Here is a 23,405-nt window from a genome sequence, read left to right on the forward strand (position 1 = left end):
TCACGATAGTCCTCAGATTTAGAAACTTTGAAAACAAAAAATTCGATAATTCTTCAAAAACAGTTGCAATATTCGACATAGAACAGCAAAAAACTATCGGTCATTCTCGAATTGTACACACACACATACAGGGTGTGGGTTAATTTATAACTTTCATGAACTGTTTTGTTTTTAGATAGCCAATCAGGAACCGACAGCTGCGCATGTGTAAAATAACCGTAACCGTATTATCCACGTCCACCATTTTGTTGGATGGCTGTACGCCATTGCGTGTTTGTTACGTAATTGTTTGTAAGTCTCGTAATCAAGATTGTGTGACAGGTGAGTTTCTTTTAATAAATGTGGAAATACCTACTTTGTTTAATTGTTTATCGTAATTTGTAATGTAAAAATTTAAGCCCCATTGTGCTCTTTGTATTTTCATTACGTGAAAATGAAATCGCTATGTAATTTGAATATTGCCAGTAGAGTCTACACCCGACGTTATGCACGAATCACAGTTGAATTTTTCCATTAATTCTTGTCAATAACGCGGAATGCTCGTGTTTCGCACGCGCTGAATCGACTTTGTTAGTGTTGAGATGCGTGTTGCTGATTTCGTACACGGATGTTGTTTGTAACAGATCCAATATGGCGTCTTTGCAGCTGGAAGGTCATTGGACCGCTGCTTGGCCAGCGTAGGAGCGGGTGTGAGGGGGGGGGGGGACCTACTGGATTAATCGTTGAAAACGAATGCTGATCGAAGATACGTGGGGGCGTATTTCGCGCTTGGAATGAATCATTTAATTTCCTCAATAAATAAAACCTTTCCATCAAAATGAAGTTGTTTTTATTTAGAAAAAAAAAATTGAAGCTAGTTCAATAATTTAGTTTTTTTTTTTGTGAATTTGCAAGTTTTAAAAATTGCAATTTGTCCCAATATAGGTGAAATTTAATTCAATCAAATCAATAAAATTATGAAATATTTTTCCATCCTGAACCCATTGCCCCCCACTTCTTCGGGCAGGGCCCTGGGCTGGAATCTTTAGGTGGGGGGGGGGCTTCTATATTGAATTTATATCATAAAAACAAAAAATTACAGTAATTGTCTTGAGTAGCCTACCCTTGTGGGGGCTATGTCTGTACCCCCCCCCCCCTGGATAATGCATTTTCAATGTTATAAAATTTAGTTTTTTGTAATTGATTACATTTATCAATCAATTTTCATCAATTTCTTTGAATTTTTTGTCATCGTTGATAGTTGATTCTACAGTCGAACTTGTTTAACTCAAAGTAAAAGTCACTTGAAAAAAAATTTGAATTATCCAATCAATCTATCCTAGATCTGCAACATGACTACAAATTGTAACTTGATCATCAACATTCCCATAGGATAATAATTATAAAATTATTAAAGTTTTATCAGTTACGAAACTTTCCCCAAGTTTTATTAATTTATAATTATAATTGGTCTTAGCTGCTACATTATACCACTGTTCTGGAATTGGCATCACTGCGGAATTTCTTTACAATGTTCAAATCCTGATTTGCAGAAAACAGTTCCTATGATGATCTGTTATGAAACTGTTTCCCGGAATTTAGCTTATCATTCTTATGCTATCAAGGAAATAAATTGCTTCAACGTATTACACAATTTCAACTTTCCGATATTTTTCATACTCTTAATGATGACAAAAAGATTCAGATTTTAAATGTTATACCTTGATCTATGGGTTGAAAGCATTAATCTGTATTGAGTGGAAGTGGTACACAGTCTTAATGCATGCACTCAAGCTAAACAACATTAAAAATGTGCATTAAATTATCAACAAAAAAGAGTAGGGAAAAACAGTAATTTTTTCAAACCATTATTTAGAGATGTAAAATTCTCGAGAATAATCTTTCGGAGAATATTTTCATCAAGGAGAATATTCAAGAATATTCTCTGGTAGGACTACTATTATAAATAACTTGAGAATATTCTTATAAGTTCTTGATGAGAATATTCTCCTGTTATTTATAATATAGTTAGATATAATATCCCTGAGAATATTCTCTGGAAGGACTACTTTCATAAATTACTGGGGAATATTCTTATAGAAAATAATAAGAACTATTATGAAGTTATTAATAATCGTCCTTCCAGAGTTTCGATGAGAATATTCTTCAGTTACCGAAACCTTTCCAGAGACTTATCAAGAATATATGTAATAACATTTGTATTATAATAAATAATCTCAATAAATAACTTGAGAATAATTGTTATTTTTGATAAGACTATTCTCTAGTAACTTCTAATAGTGCTTTGAGAGAATATTCTCTGTCCCTGTCTCTCTTCCTGTCAAGAAGATGGGAATATTGGAGTTTGTAAACACCACAATATTAAAGTTTTAAAGCAAGAAAATTAAACCAACATGACTGAATTGCACAACTTTTAAAGAAATGTGAGTGATACACAGAATTTAAGTGTATGTGCATTGAAGAAAACAACGGTTCTGTATCTTAGAAAGGAGGTAATTATATAAAAATAGCTTCCTTTATCAATCAACTTTGATTCAATTTCTTTTGTGTTGTGAACTTATTTCTGAAAATAGAGATGCGAGGTGAGAATATTCTCCTGGATGTAAAAATTGGAGAATAATCAAGAATATTCATTTTCATTTTAAATAATTTAAATTCTTTTACTAACTTTGTTTATATATTGTGAAATATAAACCAGTTTTCATTACCTGAAACATTTACAAAACAATTATTGGTATAATCACCCCAATGACAACTTTTAGTTGGTCATGATGAGGTTTTAATAGTTTGGTTATAAAGATTTTTAGAAACCTTTACATTAAAACCTTAAAAAATTATTTTAAAATTATATAAATTTTCAGAAATAAGTTCAAAACAAAAGAAATTAAACCAAAGTTGTTTGATAAAGGAAGCTATTCTTATATAATCACCTTCATTCTAAGATACAGAACTGTTTTCTTCAATGCACATACACTTAAATTCTGTATCACTCAAATTTCTTTAAAAGTTGTGCAATTCAGCCATGTTGGTTTAATTTTCTTGCTTTCAAACTTTAATATTGTGGTCTAAAAACTTCAAATGCCCATCTTCTTGATGGAAAGGGAGACGGGGGGACTAGTAGTCCTATAGACTTCTAATAGTGGTCCTCTCAAATGACTACTATTAGAAGTTACTAGAGAATATTCTTATCAAAAATAACAATTATTCTCAAGTTATTTATCGAGATTATTTATTATAATACATGTTATTACATATATTCTTGATAATACTCTCTGGAAAGATTTCGGTAACTGAAGAATATTCTCATCGAGGAGAATGTTCTCTGGAAGGACTATTATTAATGACTTCAGAATAATTCTTATTATTTTTTATAAGAATATTCCTCAGTAATTTATGAAATTAGTCCTTCCAGAGAATATTCTCAAGGATATTATATCTAACTGTATCATAAATAACAGGAGAATATTCTCATCAAGAACTTATAAGAATATTCTCAAGTTATGTATAATAGTAGTCCTACCAGAGAATATTCTCCTCGATGAGAATATTCTCAAGATTATTCTCGAGAATTTTACATCTCTATCTGAAAATTTATCTAATTTTAAAATAATATTTTAAGGTTTTAATCTAAAGGTTTCTAAAATTTTCATAACCAAACTTCTAAAACTTCTTATCATGACCTGGAGAATATTCTCAAACTAAAAGTTGTCATTGGGGGTGATTATACCAAAAATTGTTTTGTTGTAAATGTTTGAGGCAATGAAAACTGATTTATATTTCACAATATAAATAAAATTAGTAAAAAATTTAAATTATTAAAAAGAAAATGAATATTCTCGATTATTCTCCAATCTTTACATCCAGGAGAATATTCTCACCTCACATCTCTACTACAAACTGCAATGTACCTATCTTTTTCATGGGAAGAGAGACGGGGACAGAGAATATTCTTGAGAATAATTCTCTCGAAGGACTACTATTATAAATTACTAGAGAATATTCTTATTGAAAATAATAATTTTTCTCAAGTTATTTATCGAGATTATTTATTATAATACATGTTATTACATATATTCTTGATCATACTCTCTGGAAAGATTTTGGTAACTGAAGAATATTCTCATATAAGGAGAATATTCTCTGGAAGGACTATTATTAATAACTTCAGAATTTTTATTATTTTCTATAAGAATATTCCTCAGTAATTTATGAAAGTAGTCCTTCCAGAGAATATTCTCTAGGATTTTTTATGTAACTGTATTATAAATAACAGGAGAATATTCTCATCAAGAACCTATAAGAATATTCTCAAGTTATTTATAATAGTAGTCCTACCAGAAAATATTCTCGAATATTCTCCTTGATGAGAATATTCTCCGAAAGATTATTCTCGAGAATTTTACATCTCTACACATATGTCAAAAACAAAGGCAGTTAAAACATTTTCTTTTACTTTTTTCTGTCGTTTTGATGGTTTTTCATGATTTTTTCAAAAGAGCATATAGAAAAGTTTATTTTTTACATATATTTAGCTACTTGAAATCAAAACTTTTTATTTTTCATAGAGAATGGGTTGGTAATTTATAATTTAACATCTTAGTTTGAAGTGTTCTTAAATTTTTCTGCCTGTGAACTGCAAAAATGTTCCCCGTAACAGAGTGGACACCATTGTAACAGAATGCACAGAAATGTTTAATTGAGAGAAAGATATCTCAAATATTCTGAATAGGTCATGCAAATAGACACTTTTATTTTCCAAAAAATTATATACAAAATGTGAATGATAGGTGACCCAGAAACTCCTCTTATAACCTTTGAAAAACATCCACCCCATGACCAAATTCTAAAAACATGCTCTCCATCCCTTGTAGTTTGAATTTTGGTCTGGAAAAATGTTTAAAATCTGGTCAAAGTGGACACTGAACTTGTATATTATATCATCAGGATCATTTTTCTTTTATTTCAAAGTTTTTTGTTGAAATTGAATAGCGATTTGATGTTGGTATAAATCTCACGTTTATGCCTCTCACATTAGTGATCCAAAGTGGACTGGGGGAAGGGAAGTAGAGCCTGGTAATAATGATATAGGAAAATAATTGTTCTGTTCTATAAAATACAGAATGTATTATAATAACAACCTTTACTCATACTGAAATGCCCCTTATGACCATCTCCCTGGATCTGTGCCTGGCAGTGATTTTAACAATCTGTACTACTTTACTTTCATATTTTACTGAAAAAATAACATGATGGAGAATGTGGTAAAGGGTTTAAATTAAATTGAATAGGCCTAGACAACTTATTAAATTCAATTTAAACCTTCCAAACTTTTTAACCTTTAACCGGCGTGGTGGGGGTCAATTTGACTCCACATATTCTTCATCTTGCCACCCCTTGAGAAAGAAATGCATCCGGATTATCTTATTTTCAGTACCTTTCAAGCTAGTTGTTTACATGTATTTGACAAACTTATGTCATTCTCTTTTTCTGCCCTTTATATCATTGATCAAAGTTTCCGTGGGATCATGTTGACCGCATCATCACGACTTGCGTGTAAGTGTTTTTTTTCCCGCCTGATAGTAGGAGTGTTCAGATTGAAATGTCAATATCACTGGTCATCTGAATGATCTAAACTACCGCTTACTGGGAAAAGACCTACTTGTCCATAATCTTTATGCAACGTTAAAGCGTTCGAAACTAAATTAGTCCTTTGGGAATGTCAATTGCAAAACCAAAAACTGCATGCATTTTCATAAATTATTTGAGTTGGTAAATAGATCTACAACTTGGAAACTGGACGATTATGTACAGTGCATTTAAAATCTGAAAATGCAATTCAGAAGATTTTCTGACTTCGGCCAATGTGTATGAAGAATAAACACAAAGGGATTTTCTTACAAGTAATGGTAGGACATTAGAAAAATTTCAAAACTCATGTATCCCTAAGAGGCATATCACTCTTATTATTTTGGATCTGTTGATATGCCCTTCTTACTAATGATGTGTGTGAGTATAAGTAATTATAACCACAATATTCAATTGAACAAAGACATATATTTAATAGAGATTTAAACACTTAAAGTGAGAGACAACATCTGTTGCCATCGAGCTTATATTACTGGAGGGAATATGACATCAGCGGTCTCCGCCTTGGCAGTGCTGAGAACAGTGTCCCCAATATCTTTCGTCGGAAGACCATGTGACTCTGTGAAAACAAACATGATCCCCCAGAGGTCAATGTTAAAAATTTTGGATTTTCGAAATATTGAGTTTGCTTAGCGATACAAAGCCCAGAAAATTAAATATAAAATAATGAGCCAGACCCACTTTTGAGGTGGATATCCATGCAATAACATTAATTTTAGCTTTTCATTTATATCTTCTCAAGCACGAAAATGAAAATTAATGTCTCTGTATTGCCTTATATTGCATCAATCCGTATAGTTTAGGATGTTTTGAAATTATTTATGGGCCGTATTTTGAAATTATTTAAGAAATTCCGCAGCTTTAATCAACCATTTTTTGAAGCAAAAACAGGCAGATTAATAACTTAAAAAAATTTCGAAATTTTAACCAAAGATAATTTTAGCATTAATGGAAGATAATTCCAGAATTAATGAAAGAGATGCTTTCAGCATTGATGAAATTGATAATTTAAAAATTAATGGAAGTGATAATTCCAGCATTAATGAAAGTGATAATTCCAGCATTAATGAAAGTGATAATTCCAGCATTAATGAAAGATAATTCGGAATTAATGAAATATGATTCCAGAATAAATGAAAGAAAAATTCTAGTTTTAATGAAACAGAAAATTTCAGTTCCAAAATAAATGAAAGTGATAATTTCAGTTCCAAAATAAATGAAAGTGATAATTTCAGTTCCAAAATAAATGAAAGTGATAATTTCAGTTCCAAAATAAATGAAAGTGATAATTCCAGAATTAATGAAAGATAATTAAAAAATGAATGAAAGTGATGATTCCAGAATAAATGAAAGAAAAATTATAGTTTTAATGAAACAGAAAATTTCAGTTCCAAAATAAATGAAAGCGATAATTTCAGCATTAAGAATGAAGAAATAATTCCAAAATTAAGAAAAAGGGATAATTCTAAAATTAATGAAAGAAAAATTATAGAATTAATGGAAGAGATAATTCCAAAATCTATGAAAAAAGTAATTTCAGCATTAATGAAGTGATAATTCCAAAATTAATGAAAGAAATAATTCCAGCATTAATTAAAGAAATAATTCCAGCATTAATGAAAGAAATAATTCCAGCATTAATGAAAGAAACAAATCCAGAATTGATTAAAGCAATTACCCCAGAAGTAATGAAAGGAATAATAATAAAGAAATAATTCCATAATTAATTTCAAAACATAAACTATATGGATTGATGCAATTGGATAATATAAGACAGAAGATACGGAGACATTGATTTTCATTTTTGTGCTTGAGAAGATATAAATGAAAAGCTGAAATTAATGTTATTGCATGGATATCCACCTCAAAAGTGGGTCTGGCTCATTATTTTATATTTTATTTTCTGGGCTTCGTATCGCTAAGCGAACTCAATATTTCGAAAATCAAAAATTCAATTCAATTTTTAAAATTATTGATGCAGCAGAAAACCCCACTAAATTTCCGCATTTCTATGCTAAAATCTGCAATTTTAACATTGATCTCTATGGGGGATCGTGTTTCTTTTCACTGAGTCACATGGTTTCCTTGCATTAGATGTAGATGACGTCGCTGCAGCTGGATGCTCCCTCCAGTAATATAAGCTCAATGTCTGTTGCTGTTCAGATGAGCAGCCATGTTTTTCGTGCTGTTGCCAAAACTCTGAAACTAAATACTTGACTCATAATGTGTTGCTAGATACCAAAAACAGAAATAACTTAATCAATTGTTTGTCCATTAACACAATATTCTAACAATCACTGCTTGAAATATGAAAACCTTGAAAATAAACAAAACTTTATCCATAATCCGGAAAATTTCCTAATCCAGAATTATGTAGGTCCAGAGGAGTCTGGATTTGAGAGTTTCTACTTTATTAACTTTATGGTCAGTGAATAGCGGTACAAGTTGACTCTAATGCATCTCATCTTGAAATTAAGTTTGTAAAACATACATTAGGAGAAAAAAAATCTCATTGTCTGTCAAACCCCTTTGCGTGCAATCTCTTTGATGCTGTGATGTCATCGCTTTTAGTCAATATTCTCTCTCCGACTGACGCTGGCTGTCCCCGGTCTTTGCCATTACAACGGTAGTTCGGCTCTCAGCACGTGGTTATCATTTTCGAAAATGTTCGCTTTGTTTGAATGCTTATTTTATTCACGTGTTGCAAAGGCAACAAGCAATATTGTTGCCCAAGACCTTTTATAAGATCGGTTGGAAACAACAGTGGTTCCGGGAAGCGAGCTTTGTTTCAATGAAGACACTATATCTGTATGACAACTGCGTGTAAAATCAGGTGAGTTCATTTTTACTAATTGCATTAAATACATTGATGAATATTCTGTAATATTGCAAACATCGTTAATCTCTTAATACCAACTTTCAAAAACTGAGTACTATAGGCGTACATTATTAGTATACTTTATACTAAGTTAGTTGATAATCTTGCTGCTGCACCATTTGAATTATTTTGTAATATTATGTTTCTCAGCGAAAGAAATTTTAAAGAAATGACGAATAACCAGTGGGATGGAATTTAGAATAATTATAGAAAATTATACATTATATATATTTCATTCCCCCCCCCCACATCCTGGAGCCGGGCTTCTTGATCAGATTTTTGGGGTAGGCCCCCACAGCAATATTTTTCACTGATCCTACAATCTGAATTTCGAATAATTACATAAAAAGAAATGTTTTATTTCATGGTCCCCTCTCATATCCTCTTGAAACTGAGTCCCTTGGTAAGATCTTTGGATGGTTGCTTGCTATTATTTTGCTCAGAGGGCCTCTTATTTCCCCTCCCTCTGTGTGAGACCATGCTTTTATTGCTAACAGTATGATAAGTAAAAGAAACAATTACAGTAGAACTTCACTATAGCGGGACCCCTCTATAACAGACTGTGTTTATAACGGACAGCTAAAAACAATTGTGAAATTTTTGTTTGATGAGTTTAAAACTTATTTTAAGTATCGAGAAAATATTAACTCATTTAAAAAGCACTTCCAAGCAAAGGATTGAACATCGACTATTGTTTTATGTAAACATGGATACACTGCGTGACTCCTAGGGCTCGTCAGCTGGAAAAATAACGATTAATACAAATACACGACGATTAAACATACACATCTTTTTTGATTCAACCTAGGTTGAAGACTTGTATTTGATGTATAATAAACATTTTTTATTGCTGGCTACTTTACTTTCATTCATATACATATTGTTTCTAGTTTTTGCAATTGCATTTTTAATTGCATTGCTGTATTTTACAAATATGACATCCATATTTGTTATGGGCATCTTTTTCTCAGCCACCTCGTTTGGCATTTTGCCTGTTGTGGCGTTGTATTTGTGTTGATTTACACCCTGTAGCATTGCACCTCTCATGAGAATTATTTGTTATAAACGGAACTTTCATTATAATGGACAACCTTCAGCCCCTATTAGTCTGTTATAACGAGGTGTTCTACTGTATTTGCATTTTTTTAATGGCTTAGTATTAAGTTTCATATTTTGTGCTTATTCATTCTGATGTTATCCAAAGAATTACAGGTTGACCATTCAAACTTGTGAGGTGAATACTTGTCCATTAAGATCGGAATTTTTTTACATCTTTTTTTCAGCCACCTCGGACATCTTGCTTGTTGTAACCTTTATATTTGTATAAAATACTTGAATTTTTATCTTGCATTTCACTTTCTTTGGCTCCTTTAGAAATATGCCTAACAAGTGCTGTGTTTCGAATTGCAAAGGAAATACTAGTTCAGGGCCAAAAGTATCCGTTTTTAGTTTTCCAAAATGTCAAGATCTGAAGAGGAAGTGGTTGAATGCCATCCAAAGAAAAGATTTTGTGCCCACTGACCACAGTAGAGTAAGTACTGATTTGTGTGTGTGGTAACAAATATTATTGTTTTATTCTTTAAGGAAAAACTGAAAAAAGTATGAAATACAAAAAAAACTGCACTTGAATAATGTATGAAGAATAGGGATGGGACGAATAGTGATTTGGCAGAATAACCAAATACCAAATATTCAGCTAATGTTTGGCCAAATACCAAGTATTCCATGGCTGAATATCAGTTTCCTCAAAATTTGTCACAATAGTGAATAAAATTGACGTTTTTAATTAAAAATAAAATTATTGGTGGTTCAAATGATTGATATTGAATTTTAATCATACAATTTATTATTCATATAAATATTAAAAAACTGGTAATTGTAAGATTTTTATTGCCATTACAAGAACAAACAAATTTAACAATGATATATTGTATGCTAATGTTGCTCACAGAATCTTCTTTTTTTTTTCAACACTTAATTACAATTCTAATCAAGAAAATATAAATTATTATTTCCTCTCAACTAATAATGCATCATATAGTTTAAGACTCATTTTCTCACTTTTCCTCTTTAGATGCTCTTTACCCTTTTTGCCTCTTTCAGTACTTCAATATGCTTCTTGTCTAGGTACATCCTTCAGTTAAGGAACTTGTATAATTCATGCTCACTTCACTTCCACCTTATTGCAGTAGGATTCTATTTTGTTTCATGCTTTCTTTATCCTATAAGTTCACTCTGACATAACCTCTTTCAGAGAAAGGGATACACATGACACAGTAAAATGTAGTCAGTAAATTTTTAATTTATGGGAAAAGTTGCAATTGTTTTAATTTTTTTTTAGTTTGTTATCCTCCCCAAAGCAGAATATGCCGAAATCTGCAACGTATGTTGCAGAACAGTCTAAAAGAATTTTATGAAAAGTATATAAAACACTATTGTGCAGATTTTTACTGCAGAACGTTTTCAGTCAGCCGAGGGCTCATTGCAGAACAATTGCGAAACATTCTGTTGTGGGGCGAGTTGTGCTTAGATTTATACAGATATTCGACGGAATACCTGAGCATTATTTGGTCAAACTGAATATTTGGCAAAAGGGTTTGCAGCCGGAATATTCGTCCCATCTGTAATGAAGAACAAAAATGGTCAAAGTAATGGAAAGACTAAATTATTTTCATGATGTTACAGATTCCCATCTTTTATCTTATTTTATGTCTAGGTGTGTGAACTGCATTTTCTGGCCACAGATTTCGAAACAGAAATTTCGGCATTTGATGCAAAAAGTGGCAAGACTTTGACTTTTCCATTGAAGAATAAGAGAAGAAAGAAGAATGCTGTGCCTTCCATCTTTGAAGGATATCCGTCAACTTCTATAGCAAGTCCTGTTGTGCCACAGTTATTTCCGAAGTCCAAAAAGACAATGAGAAAGAAAGCATGTTCAAAAGTGGCCCTTGAGGAAAGTGCGGCAGTAACAGATTCTCAACAGAGACAAATTAGCAGCATAGAGGACTTGCAGCAATCTGATGAAACATTTGGTCATGATAGTTTTTATGAAGTGTCGAATCAAAGTGACCATTTTTGTGTTTTTCACTTGGAGAAACAAATGGATCCACAGATTTCGCACTCAGTGGTTGTAAGTAATCTTAATGTTTCTGTTTATCTAAAAAGTATTGCATTGAAAAAAAAAATTTAATTTACCCTCCCATACAAGTTGACAAATTTCAATGACTTTATTGACATATTAGAAACGCTTAAAAGTATGAATTCAGTGTGCGAGGAAAATTTCTCTAAAATTGATGTCTTAATTGATGTTCTGTCTTCTTTGAAGACTGATGAAACTGAATTACTGATAAATTTTGTGGAGTAACAAATTAAAATTGGTCATTGTACAAAACACAACTTGAAATACTCAAATGACATCATAGTATTTTCTACTTTGTTACATTCAATATTTCTCCACATGATACGAATTTATAAAATTGCAGCTGTAAAATTATACTGTCTGATCCATAAACTTTGAGAAAAATTAGTCAGCTACTACCTGTTTCATTAATTGAGGAGATGAGTCAAAATTTCTTGATATACATAAACGCCAGAGCAAAATATATTTCTGATGAAGATAAAAAAGTCATTGTTCTTGTGGATGACATTGATATCAAACCTTATTTTGATTACAAAGGAGTTTCTGTTGTTGGCATAGCCTTTAACACAGATAAAGCTGCAAAGAGTGCCTTTGTATTTATGGTTTCTAGCTTGATGTCCCCATTTAAAGAAGTTGTGCATATTTTACCTGTGTCAAAAATAAATCATGTATTGTTGCATAAGGTGATCCTAAAAGTTATTTTAGGTTTAGAAAATATTGGTTTCACAGTTATTGGTGTTGTCACTGGTAACAATGCTATCAATAGAAAAGCAGTGAGCTTGTTCACAAAGCTGCGTAAGTATTTATATGTGCATTCCCATCCCCCAGTGTCTATTGAGACCAGTATTTCTTATAATATATAGTGTGAATTCATTAAATAATATCAGGAATAATTTGCTCAATGAAAAAAATTATGGTAAGTTTTATTTTTATCTAAACTTCAATATTCAATTGGAATTTTTTTGTATGGCATCTTTTACATCATTGAGACAACTGGATGACTGCAAATGTTGTCTCACATGCAAGAGGTATATGTGAAACATGGAAATCTCAAAGACCTTTCAATTTAGAGAGACAAAACATCAAACTTGTACTCAGTATTCAATATATTTGTTTGCGCAGGAAGCAGAATGTTAAAGAACCACTGACAAATCACTCAATTCCTAACAGACCTTTTTCTAAAGCTGGTGTTGTATTGACTTGTATTATCTTGTATTGACTAATTATTTCTCAAAATAGATATAAATTGGGATGAGGACAAAAGTGCATCAGAAGTAATTACCACACTCAAAGACCTCTTCAGTAAATTTGGGTTACCAAACCAAGTTGTTTCAAACAATAACCCTTTCAATAGCTTACATTAAAAACAATTTGCTGATACATGGAATTTTGAGTTCATTTTTGCATTTTTTCTCCCGCTCAATTAATGTTTAATCATCTTCGGCTGAATACAAAATTAACCATTTCAGAAGAATTGCTCAAAACTAAGCTAAACAAAAATGTGACCCACCTTTTGAAAGAAAAGCAAAGAAAGCAGAAGCTATATTATGACAGAAATGCTCACCCCTTAGGAATCCTAAACAATGGTGAAAGAGTAGGAGTTTGGAATTTCAAAAAGAAACAATGGGAACCAGCAGAGATAGTTTCAGCTCACAAATTTCCCTGATCATTCATAGTGAAAACACCCTGTGGTAGAATTCTCACAAGAAACAAAAGTCATATTCGACCATCACAGTGCCAAACTTTCAAATACAATGCATCACATTGGAATTGTCAGTGAAATTGACAATCAGGAATTGTTTTATCACCTAAACATAGGTTCTGGAAACTATGAACATACCCAAAATGATCCTCATACACTGCATACGGACATTAATCAAAAGATTACTAGAGTGGGAAGAATTTGTAAATGCCCAATATATTTGAGTGACTACGTAGCCTAAAAGTTTGAGAGATGTTGTGTATGATCACAGCCACTGTAAAGGCAAAAGAGGCCAGTGGTCATTATTATGGAGTGAGGGAACACATGTGCCTAGAGAGGGATTAAATATTAACTAATATTGTATATAGTAACTAACTGAATACTCATTAAACTAATTATACAAAATGACCTGTATAGTATATATTTATTTGTAGGTGCATAACGTGTGAGGCTTTGATTATATTGGGTCCAGACAAAAATATCCCTCATTTTACTGATACTGCTGAATTTATCGGAGTGATCATAAAGTGATGGGAGATAATGAATGTAAAAACTGCTTTTAAAGGCAAAAATCAAAGGGAGGTGTTTATGACTCCCATGCAAAGTGATAATGAGTGAAAAGTGGTTTTTCTGGAAATTTTTTTGATAGGGTTAAATTATTTGAAGGCAAGTGTACAATGGGAGACTTTTAAAGAGACTCATAAGGCTCTAGAACAAACCGCAACAGCAATTTTAGAATTGAGAAAATATTGTGTGGGGGTATTGTCATTCTACTATATTCTGCCTGTAAAAATTCAAACCAATGATTTAGAGCAGGGTGGCAAACTTCTTTCTGTTCGTGAGCCTACATAATTGTCCGCTCCAGTGTCATGGGCCACATCAGTGGTGCCAGTTTGGTGTATAAACTGCACCCTTATTTTAATTAATTAATTAAATTACTTTTGTCACTAGGAATAAGTTATTTGTTAATCAGGAAATTTGCTGTTGGAACCAATAGCTCAAATAATGATGTCAAATTTAATTTAATACTTTTACTTTGTCTGAGGTTGCACAAGATCACTTCATGGGCCAGCTGTTGGCCATTCCTGATTTAGGGATAGATTTGTAAATACAGGCATTTAGCTGATGCACATTATAATGTTACTTTGAAGCAGGTTTTAGAGTGTGAAAAAAAAGTTGAGGATATAAATCTTGGCATATGCTGATATTCTATTAAGAGGTGGTGCATTTACTCTTGAGTATAAGGAAGGTGTTCCAAATAATTTTTTGATTGAATGCAAAGGGAAAAAATACATGCATATATTTGATGAAGACATTAGGGCAGCTACTGAATACTTAAAAGTTTTGATGTATTTAGCTGGTTATTGCTGCCATTCTTTGATAAAAAAATTGAAATGTCTTGAGTGTAGAAAATATTTAACTGTTAAAAAAGCGTTTTAAATGACGCTTTCGTACTCATAGTCATACAAGATTTGGATAAAGGAGGTTTGTCGTGTCCAACTCTTGTCTGTTACTGAAAAATGATGTTGAATTTATGTTGAGTGAAAAGCACAGTGAAGTGCTTGTAAATACAACATTTACCGTCTTTTAAGAGTTTGACATTTTTGGAAATGCATATGAATGTTGCAACAGTCACGTGGAAGCTGGTGTGCATCGACAAATTTTATGGACTTCATCTAATTTTACTTAAAAATCTGTGTATGAGTAAAGATGACAAAGAGAAAAGAATAAATTAGGAATGAAAAATGCTCAAAGAGGAAACTTGAATGTTTTGATCAAGTTAGATAAATTTACAAATAATGGAACACTTAACATTTAATTAGTTACCTTCAAAACCTGAAATAACATTTACTCAATTACTTTTAAATATGATTCAAACTGTTATCTATCATTATTAGCTCAAAATTTCAAATTCCCCTTAAATATATATTTTTTATTTTGAAATCTTCAAAATTGTTCTCATTACTGGTATATTTACACCTTTCCTCTTTTTTTTTTTTTTTTTAAAAGGTGTTTCTATGCATAAATGATGGTGATTATGATATTTCAGTCCTTCACAGAAAATTTGCATCAAGTTCTGCGTATATTAATTTGTTCATGAAAATGTTCAAGTAAAGATTTTTTTAAATTCAGCTGGCACGTTTCATTTCTTGTGTAATTTTTTGCAGTGATGTATAGTTTTCTTTTGGAGGTATGCTTTCAATCTGCGAAGATAATACCCTAAAAACATTAATTACTTGAATGACCTGTTAGTAAAGAAAATGAAGTGATAATAAGTTTTGTTAGCGAAGAGATTGAAATTGGCAACTTAAAACATATAAAACAACTCAAAATTAATACTGTTGAATAATCGATGTTGGATATACCAAAAATTCCAAAACGAACACGGCTATACTTGTTTCTGAACTATATGAAGTTCCTTCATCAGTAGCAGAAACAAGGAAGAAAGAAATTATTGAAAAACTCCTTATAGCGGACTCTTGTCTACAACAGCGAGTAACTCCCGCTATAAGGAGTTTTTCAATAATTTCTTTCTTCTTTGTTTCTGCTACTGATGAAGGAACTTCATATAGTTCCGAAATGCATATAGCCGTGTTCGTTTTGGAATTTTGGGTATATCCAACTTCGATTATTCAATTGTATTATCAAACTAAAAAGGTAATTCAAAATTATTCAAGTGATTATTTATTGTATATTAATATGTGTTGCAAGAAGTATTATAACTTGAATTTTGCCCCGTTTATAAATTTTGTCAGGTTCCTATTTTGCCTGTTTTGAACATATATCACACGTTGCTTCATCATATAATTCTAAAAATTAATTTACGTTTATCAATGATGTGTACTGAAGGTGCATTTTCAAAATAGACCCACAATGCGTCATGATAAACAGCTTTAGGTACTTTAGAAATTACAAAATACTGTATTGATGAATGGGGTTTTGAATGTTTTAACTGGAAAATGTACAAATACTAATTTAGAAGCCATGTTTGGGAAATATAGACAGGTACTAACAATATTTCTTTGAGGTAAGTTTTAGAATGAGAGATAGAAAGATTCTGTGCATTTTTTCTAACGTGTTTCTGAACCACCAAATAAAAATGCACTTTTAAAAAGAAAAGTAAATAGTAAAACAATTGTACGAAGAAGGTGGTGACATTTTAATAAAAAGTAACTATTTTTGTAAATAGATTTTTACTGCTTGAATCACGTAATTTGCATAGAATGTTATGCATTTGTGTATGAATAAGAATCATGTTCCATAGTTTCAATTATAATTTTTCTAATGATGAAATTCTGGAAAGAGAAAGGCAGAGTATATTTGTTTATTCATTTGCTGATTTTTCTTCCCTTTAATAAAAAAAATATACACATTATGTAGAAAGTTTCTTAAATATATTTTTTTTTATTTAAAAATGACAAACATATGCAATAATCACTATATATTTTCAATCATAATGAAAAATAAAGGATATTATATAGTTGAATTGGTCTCAGTTTTCTTTTGTTGTTCAATGGTTATTTTTGGATAAAATCAACAAAAAAGAAATTTTCAAAAATTAATGCTCTTATTGAAGTTTTTGGGGTTTTGAAGGGTTATTCTTTTTTCAAATTTTCTCAAGTTTTTAATAAAAGGGTTGACCCTAATTGATCCGTGAAAATTATGTTGAATTATAAGTACAGACTAATCCAACAGTTCTCAACCGGTGCTCTGCGGCCGCTCGAGGAAAGTGAAAAAACTAACTTTGAAAAAAATAATTATATAAATATTTTTTAATGATAAAAATTAAATCTAACTTTGATGAATAATAATAAAAAAAATAGGCTTGCTGGCTCCTCCATAGAAATTATATACCAGAAAGGGCTCTGCAAGCCAAAAAAAAGTTGAGAACCGCTGAACTAATCTATTCGAGTGCTCATTTCTTTGCTAATTCAATCCCCTTTTTTCCAAAAAAATTAAGTTAAAATAACAACTTGGGACAAATTTATAATATATCGGGATTACAAGCATAATGTGGAGCCCAAAAGCAGAATGTTTTGCGATGTTCTGCAACAAGCCCTCAGCTGACTGAAAATGTTCTGCCGTAACAATTCGCATATACATAATAGCGTTTTCCTACATTATTCTTAAAATTCTTCCAGATTGTTCTGCAACAGCTCTGGTTGTTCTGTGACGTACGTCGCACATTTCGGCACATTCTGCTGTGGGGGGTGTGGAGTTGCTTGTTTGTGGTGCTGCAGGAAAACCACTTCAAGGATGACAGATTTTGATGACCAAGGTTGATGATGTCACGAATCTAGCGTGGGGGGGCTTTCTGCTATAGTTGGTGTTGGTCAAACATCCAACAAGTACTCATTCATCAGAAATTCCATAGTATAATATGTACAAGGTGCCTGTGTGGTGTAGTAGTAGTCCTTGGTGACACTGGCACTTTGCGACCTCCTCTGGCACATTTAATTTTTAACCAGCTCCTGTTTCGAAAATAGTAAGAAACTGTTTCAAAGTCCACAACTGCTTTTTTCCTGTTATCGTTTGTCGGCGAGTTCATTTGCTCTGAGAAAGGGTAGGCATTTAACTTATTTGTTGTATAAATGACACGGCCTGGCTCAATTTCATGGCTTCGTTACACCACTGTTGCTGCTATTAAAACATCAACCCAGGTATTTAATTCATAACTATCCTATATTTTCCTTATCATCATTGTATCTTCTATAATTTTGAAAAGGTTTTTTTTTTTTTTAAATTTCAATTCCTATGGATATTCTACTTCATAGAAGTATTTAGAAGAGAAAAGCTAAATATATTTTTAACCCTAGAATGTGGTATCTGGAAAATGTATGTTTGTTAATACATATACCTATAGGGCCTACCCTTCTAGGGTTAAAGCAGAAACTAGTAAAAAAAACAGGATGTATTAAATGCAGTACGGTTTCAACTTCCTTTCCTTATATTTTTATACAGCCATAAACTCCATGCAGAAGCTTCCTATTGATGTCATATTTTGTACTGTGAAATCATAATTTTTCTTATTTGCATAAAACTTCAGGCATTTTAAATTTTATTACATTTCTAAAATTGTACGGATATCAATGTGTCTCATTTTTTTTCAGATTCATAACAGTATGGATAAGGAAGCTGATATTATTGAACTGGATTCAAGTGATGATGATCAGTCAAGGTCGTCCAAAACAACATCGACAATTCATATGGATCAGAATCAGTTTACTCTTGATGGAATGATAGCCGAGATGATTATAGAGGTGGATGAACCTGAGGTTGTTATGCACAGTCCGACAAAAATGCTTTCGTACATTGAACCATCTACCAGCCAGAAACGAGATGATGATGTGATCATATCTGGGGTGATGTCGTATAATGCAGAGGCGATGACTCGTAGTACAGATGTGATGTCTCATAGTACTGATGTGATAGCTCATACTACTGAGGCAACGTCTCATGGTACTGTGGCGAAATCTGACAATACTGAGGTGATATCTGACGAAACTCTGGCAGTAGCTAAAGAAGTGCACGATGGGAGTTCGTCTAAGGAATCATTTGTTGAAAAACTAGGTTTAGAATCTGTAGGTAAAGATAGTGATGAGTCTACTTCGAAAGATTCTCCGACGAAAAAGAAAGAACGCTGGAGCAAGGAATGGTGGAAACTCCAAGACAGTGACCGGCCTAAAGAAAAAGAAAAAGCATCAGATCCACAAGGTGAATTCATAAATTTATTTTAATACTGATATATAGTCGATGCTTGTTATGATAACCCTTATTGTTCCATCAAAAATGAGCATTATATTGGCATTATATCGAATATTTCTTTTTATGAAAGCATTCGGGACTTATCCTATCGGGTGTTGTAATGGAATGGGTGTTATAACGTGGGGTCGTTATAACGAACATCAACTGTAGATATAGTCGATTTACTTGGTCAGATTCCTAGAGGAATACTTTTTTTCAAAATCTAGTTGTACATTAAGACCTCTGTGTATAGCATCCCCTCTAGGGAACAAACAAAAGACACTTAATGACAAGTAAGTATGGTTTCACAAGTAAGTGGGCGCTCTCGTGATGTGCATATAGGAAAACTCACTATCAAAATACATTTTTCGCACAGAAATAGCAGGTTAGTCTAGAATTTAAGGAGGAAATAGATTTTTTTTTGTTAATTTTGAAATAGCAAAAAAGCAGACCATTTGTCTTGAAAGGGTTGTTATATTTAATGAAAAAAATAATGGAATATATATACTTGGCAAGTAGTACAGAATATCTGTAGTTTCTACGGAGTCTATTTTTTCAAAAGTATTTGTTTGTGATTGGAGATTTCCCACAATTCTGTTATCCTATCGAGTACAAAATGATGTCACTCAAAGACAGTGTCTCCAAAGAATGATTATTGATCTGAATTTGAAATGAAGTGGAGCAACCTTGTTGATAGTCATTGTAAAGGTTTCTTTGTTTGGCTGTCTGCAAGTTGAATCCCCAGATGGGCCCTTATACCAAAAACGTTTTAATCAGGGTTGGTAAAAAAACCGGAAAACGGTTTTTTGGTTTAAAGCGGTTTTTTTTTAGTTTAAATAGCATTAACATTAAAAACAATAACATTTCTGAAAAATCATTCAAACTTCTTATAATTAATTAAAATAAATGTTTATTAATGTAATTAACACTATTCCCATATTAATTAATCACAATAAATATTTCTTACATTTTAACAAAAAGCAATTTTTGCAATTTAATTATTTTTGCTTAACTCAATGGATTACTTCAGATTTGAAAATTTTTTAAATTATTAATCTATATATAAAATTGATTTTCTGTCTGTCTGTGTGTGTGTGTTCTCTTTACAAATCTACAATTTTAGATAGATCGTCGCCAAATTTTGTATATATACCAAATGGGACCCGACTTGAACGGTAGGCTACTTTAAAATTTCGTCAGAGCAGGGCAAATGCCCCAAACGGGCAAAAAACTGTTGCAACAATGGTTTTTGAGCTTCAACAATCACTTTCCGAAAGTTCACTTTGGTTACCGTGGTTCCCTAGCAATGCGTTTCAGACGTGTATATGTGCCTTTACAATGGTTTGTCACTTCTCTAATCCTGTTAGTATATGTATATACAGTAAAACCTCGATAAGTCGTCACCTCAAGTTATGGAAAAATCAATATCGACAAACAATATTTTTTTCTTGACCACAGAGTATAATTACATCAAGATTTTACTCTATCATGGTTGGCAAGTTTTTGCCATAGGTGAAAAGGCCATGGTAAAATCTGGCACATCAAAAATAGATTTCTTTCTTCATCTATGTTTGCATGTGAGGCATTTTTATACATTTATTTTACCATTTATTATGCAAATGACATAGTTTTGAACTCAAATTTCGACTTAATAATCATTTTTATGATTGGTAATTTTTTGCCATAGCTAGAAAAAACTAGAGTAAAAAAGTCCTATGTCAAAAATATGTTTCTGCCAAGCATAAAAACAAATGGATACTTCCCAAATTTATTTATGTCTAGCATCACACATTTAAATAAAAAAATTGCTGCTAAAGAATTGTATGTTATAACAACCCTTCATCTGTAGGAAAACATAACTGACTTTTCCTAAGGTCATTGAATTGAATGATCGTTACGGTGTCGTGGGGTCATTATAACGAGCATCAACTGTATCTCTATTTATTTATTTGTAAATATATTTTCCACCAGATTATTGCACAATACAACAGTATAAAGTTGATTTCTATAATTATTTCATCTAGTTACATATAATATACATTGAATCAAATGTTTTTATTCATAAAACCATTTTTGTCATTTTTGCCCTGGCTTTTACCACTGTCCCGGCAAAATGGTCAATCCTGTTGAAAACCATTGATGTTATACTGAGGGCTTACTGTATTTCAGTTGCATGGCGTTACTTGAGCAGCTGTATCACCACTTTGCATTTGTAACAGTGGTGTTCAGAATTTGTATTTGAAATAGAACTACCGTGAAGATCCATTAATGCAAGATCTTGTTTTTGTGACAAACAGGCTTTTCGTTATTAGTAAGAAGGTCACGTATTATATGCTGAAGGCTAGATATAATGTTGAACAGTTGCCATACTCTGCACAATAAGCCTCTTGCTCAGATTTTTCTTCCTACCAATCAGCTGGAAAATAAATTTTGAAGAGAACACTGGTGTGAATGCAATCTTGCTATACTATGGATGTGGCATTGTTATGTGGATGTTTTTCCATGGAATTTTTTCAAAGCAATGCTGGAATATAGCCGCAGCTGTGTATTTGCAGTTTAAATTTAATTTCTTATCAGAGATTGAAAGAAATTTTGGGCTGAAATTATTTTTAATAAACATGGAAAATAAATTTAAGAGAAAGAATTTGAGTCTTTGAGATTTACTGTCTCAGTAGCGATTCTTATTTGATTAAATGTCTAAAATACAGGAAGTGGCTCATAGTTCAGTACTAATCTGTTGCTGAATGCTAATTTGCATTGAAATTATGCCAAATTAACAACATATTGAATTGTAGTGATTGTTAAAAAATTCTTTTGAAGCATTTATTCTGATTCACTTTCTGTTTTGCTTCAGCATATCATAATGTATCATATTTTCTAGTAAAAAATACCTTTATGAAAACTAAACTGTTGTTTCTTTCTCGTTTAAACAGGGAATCAAACTCTGTAGGCTATTTTTTTAAAACTTCTTTTTCCTTGAGAATCTTGTTTTGATTTGTACCCTGATGACCACCCTTAGTGTTATCGATTTTCTTTGAGACATACTGATGGTCAGAGCTTGACAAATCCCAGTTTGCCATTGCGACTAAAAAAATGGAATTGGTAGGCCTATCTAAAACTTTTTATGTATGAATTCAATTGGGCAATACAAAATTTTCGGAATTCATGCCAGTGTCTACTAACAGGGAAAATGGCCATCGAGGCAGGGAAAACATTGATCTTGGGTACTTTTTCTCAGTTGGGGGGCAGGGTGGATGCCTGGTTCCTAAAAAATCTAGCTGGCACCTAAATTTTTTACCCCCCTGCCCTGCCCCCCCCCCAAACTGAGAAAAACTTTAGATGGCAAAACAGTAATACAGTTGGAGCTCTTTATAACTACCCATTCGTCCTGTCAAAAATGATCGTTATATCAAAAGGAAAACATATAGGCCTATGAGAGTCTCTACATGAAAACATTTGGGACTTATCATACCAGTTGTGATATTAGAGTGGTCGCTATAATGTGGGGTCTTTATAATGAGCATAGACTGTATTAAGCAGATCATAACTATTTGTTGTAAGTTCATGACTGGAATATGGTTGAAAACTCAATTTTATCAAACTGAATCTTTTTAGACTGTGTTCTGAAATTAGTTTGATAAATCAACTACAGTAGTTACCGCTTGTAAGAATCATGTTTGGTTCAGCCATTTTGATTTTTCTAAGCAGTTGTCCCGAGATTTTTTTCCTGTTGCTCTTATATAGTTACCACTGGAGTACGCAAGGAGTGGGAAGGGGGTCTTGCACCAAGATTGATATCTTTGAAGTAAAAAAAACTTATCAAATTTAAAATTGGTTTAAATATCCATAGCATGCAAGATTCCTGGAAAGACTGGTTATATTTGTAGATGAATTTAGGAAGAAAATTCAACTCTGCCTCCATGGAGACTCGAACCCAGAACTGTTGTACCCAGAACATACATCATCTTATTTGAATTTCACCAAATATGGATTGTCATTTTACATTGAACTGTTATACATCATGTGTTATATGTTTTTCTATAATTATACTGCGTACTTGGCGGCGAAAAAATGTAATACAATGTCTTTTTGGCTTCGTGGAAGGACTTAGTGTATATTCGTTACGGCCACATAGGCCGTAATTCATTATGTGTGTATGTCTTTTTTTTTCATTCGTATTCTTTTTTGTGTGTTATTGTCCAGTATTTGTGTGTATTTGTTTACAATTTAAAAAAAAAATGTTTCCTAAAGCAAGCAATAATGGTCCAGGAGGACAATAGAAGTTATGGGTGTCT

General features: G+C 32.1%; 1 protein-coding gene across 4 annotated transcripts in view; it reads left to right on the forward strand.

The window, feature by feature from the left end:
• Positions 1-214: 214 nt before the first annotated feature.
• Positions 215-23,405, forward strand: part of LOC149089456 (uncharacterized) — a 90,142-nt gene continuing 66,951 nt past the window's right edge. The window contains exons 1-4 of one of the 4 annotated variants that reach the window (XM_089238682.1): positions 225-321; positions 9,899-10,055; positions 11,241-11,654; positions 18,477-19,080. In XM_089238682.1, coding sequence (XP_089094808.1) covers positions 9,903-10,055; positions 11,241-11,654; positions 18,477-19,080 — 1,171 coding nt within the window. In that variant the 5' untranslated portion in view covers positions 225-321; positions 9,899-9,902. Of the gene's footprint in view, positions 322-7,605; positions 8,480-9,898; positions 10,056-11,240; positions 11,655-18,476; positions 19,081-23,405 lie in introns of those variants that run through there. The other 3 variants (XM_089238674.1, XM_089238666.1, XM_089238689.1) reach the window with 3 other exon arrangements.

The sequence above is a fragment of the Pholcus phalangioides genome, unplaced genomic scaffold (genome assembly GCF_987345545.1).
Source record: "Pholcus phalangioides strain wild (caught in Gottingen) unplaced genomic scaffold, Ppha-v1.0 ptg000002l_1, whole genome shotgun sequence".
Lineage (NCBI taxonomy): Eukaryota > Metazoa > Arthropoda > Arachnida > Araneae > Pholcidae > Pholcus > Pholcus phalangioides.